This window comes from Gobius niger, assembly GCF_951799975.1.
Source record: "Gobius niger genome assembly, chromosome: 14".
Taxonomy (NCBI): domain Eukaryota; kingdom Metazoa; phylum Chordata; class Actinopteri; order Gobiiformes; family Gobiidae; genus Gobius; species Gobius niger.
In genome coordinates this window covers 32,611,743-32,614,814 of record NC_136865.1, presented here as the reverse complement: position 1 = coordinate 32,614,814, position 3,072 = coordinate 32,611,743, and the positions used below count along the sequence as shown (strand labels likewise).

Below are 3,072 nucleotides of genomic sequence, written 5' to 3'. Positions count from 1 at the left end.
CCTGGACTGGAGTTCACAGCCTCCAGGCCAGAGCAACGCCTCATTTGAAAGCTAAGACCTACAAACCTCTTCCCAGCTTTTAAAGGGATGTTTGTTTGTAACTCATGCAGTTCTTATGTTTGAAGAGCTACGTGGTGCGAGGCTAATGCTAGGCTAATGCTAGGCTAATGCTAGGCTAGTGCTACCAAACTTCAAATATATATCTATCTCCTCCTGTCCTTGTTTTCCAGATTGAACCCGTGTGTGCGTGAGAGGCTCTGCCCGGGGCCTCACCTCTGCCCCGGAGCCTCGCTCTGACTCGCCCGCCATTCCTGGGCCATCTGGGGCGGCTAAAGCGTGTCCCGTAAACCCGAGGAGCACGAGGAGGAACAGGAGGAGGAACAGGAGGAGGAGGAACAGCTTTCCCTCATGTTATTCTGTCACTCCCTCATTAAAAACATGGCTGAAGTGTTGCCTTGGCACATTCACGTATTTCTGAGAAATCTGTAAAAACTCTGATGGCGGCCATTTTAGGGATAGGTTTGCCTGAGTCCTCCTAGGAACGCCCCCACCTCCTGGAGACGCCTCCGAGCTTTGGTCACCAGCCGAGTAACCGACCACTGCTCCTCAGCAGAACCCCCTCCCCACTGATGCCACAGACAGCGTGTGGAGGGGGCGTGTCTAAAGGCTCAGAGGTTCTTAAAGAGACAGAGGCCTATTTCAACACATTCACTACAGCCATTTTGAGAGAGACATTTAACCCCTTAACTCCCACCTGAACCGAGCACATTTTCTCCAGTTTGGCTTTACCCCAATCCAAAAGCTCCTGGACAAAAGCTGTGAAAATAGCAACAAAACTGAGACGAAAACAATGATGGAAATGTGACGAAAAAGTGAGAAAACATTGACAAAAAAGGGACGAAAAATTGATGATTAAGTGGCAAAAATGTCACAAGAAATTGCAGAAAAAAATACAAAAAATGTGACCAAAAAATTACAAAAATGTAACGAAAAAATGATAAAAATTTGATAAAAAAAAAAAAAGACAAAAATTGACAAAAAAAAGACAAGAAATTGATAAAAAATGGACGAAAACAATGATGGAAATGTGACAAAAAAGTGACGAAAAATTGATTAAAAAAAGTGGCAAAAATGTCACAAGAAATTGACAAAAATGTGACAAAAAAAAAAAAAATGTAACGAAAAAATGACAAAAATTTGATTTAAAAAAAAGACAAAAATTGACAAAAAATTACAAAAAAAAAAAGACAAAAATTTGATAAAAAATCAAAAAAATGTAACCAAAAAATGACAAAAATTGGATAAAAAGTTGACAAAAAAATGCAAAAAATGACGAAAAAAAGACAAAAATTTGATAAAAAATGGACGAAAAAATGACAAATGTGACAAAAAAAATACAAGAATGTGATTTAAAAAATTACAAAAATTGTGCTAAAAATGAGTTGAACACCCAGAAAAAAAAATGATGGAAAAAAAATGTGATGACGTGAGGAAAAAGATCCTCTCGGTTCAGGTGGGAGTTAAGAGGTTCTTAAAGAGACAGAGGCCGATTTCAAGACATTCACTACAGCCATTTTGAGAGAGACATTTTATACAAGGCAGTTATTCTAATTTACTGCATTTACAGACCAACAGAAGGTTTGTCATCATTGTAGTGAGATATAGACTGGTGCTGTGGGACTGACAAAAGCAGAACACCCCCTCTTTAAGACATTCCTTTTTTTTTACACCACAAATAATGTCTGATCTTTTGTCTGATGTCACTTCTTCCCCCCACGTTTCCTCCCAATTCCACACAACACCCCCCCCATCGGTCAATGATTTCTTCTCCAAACCTTTAAACACGTCTCGTTTATTTACACAAACAATATAAAAGTGAAAAAGTCGAGTGCAACAAAAACATGAAACGGATCGAAAACAGAAAGACTTTCACGGAACAGAAAACACGTTTCTATTTTCTGAACAGTCGCAGATTCTCTTCCTTTAAACGAGTGGAAACGTCCCTTTAAAGAGCGCCTTCACAATAAAAGTCTACAGTGTCGAGACGTCAAAATAAGAGCAGTAACTTGCATTGATCAATAATAATGAATAAAAAAAAAAGAAAATTCTCCTGTACACGATATTTACACATTTAAATTAAACCACAAACAAATATTTACAGCGGCTTTTCTACTCATTTCACTGTTATTATTATTTATTATTATTTATTATTGAAATATATTAAAAACATCACGAGTCCATTTTCTTTACGAAAGTCACAACGGAAGAGTTTAATCTGGTTTCATCCGTTTTTAACTGGTTTCATCTGGTTTATTCTGGTTTTATCTTTTTTTCATCTGGTTTTATTTGGTTTTAATCTGGTTTATTCTGGTTTTAATCTAGTTTTATCTAGTTTTATCTGGTTTTAATCTAGTTTCATCTGGTTTTATCTGGTTTTTATCTGGTTTTAATCTGGTCTCATCTGGTTTGATCTGTTTTTATCTGGTTTAATTCAGTTTATTCCGGTTTGAATCAGGTTTAATCCGGTTTGAATCAGGTTTAATCCGGTTTGAATCAGGTTTAATCCGGTTTGAATCAGGTTTAAACTTTTTTTTTCTGTTTCATCTGGTTTTATCTGGTTTAATCTGGTTTGAATCTGTTTTTTATCTGGTTTTATCTGGAGGCGGCGCTGCAGAGGAAACGCTTCAGTTTTAAGAAATCGATTTAAAACTTCCGTGACGTGTTGGAAGTTCATGTTTTTGTACAAAAATAAGTTTTTTCTGCAGAAAAACGGACAAAATGGACAAAATCAAATAATGAACAGGTTTAAATGTGACAGAAAAGTGAAAAAGATTCACTCAGAGGGATTTAGGATCTGGTTTAGTTTTGGAATAAACTCGTGAAGAATTGAAAAAAATGAAAAAATCTTGGAAAAAACTGTTTTTCACCTATTTTTTTCAAATTTTTCACCTATTTTATTTTTTTTCAATTCTCTTCTTGGAACAGATGGGGAATAATCTAATGCGGGGAAAGTTGTGAAAAAAGATTGAGGAAACGTTTAAAATAATGGTGAAAAATTTGAGGAAAAAAATT

General features: G+C 36.1%; 1 protein-coding gene across 1 annotated transcript in view; it reads left to right on the top strand.

Moving 5' to 3' along the window:
• Positions 1–347, top strand: part of LOC306973768 (uncharacterized protein) — a gene marked incomplete at both ends in the record, with an annotated part of 23,817 nt that extends 23,470 nt beyond the window's left edge. Inside the window, one exon of the mRNA XM_079570761.1 lies at positions 255–347. Coding sequence (XP_079426887.1) covers positions 255–347 — 93 coding nt within the window. The remainder of the gene's footprint in view (positions 1–254) is intronic.
• Positions 348–3,072: the final 2,725 nt, after the last annotated feature.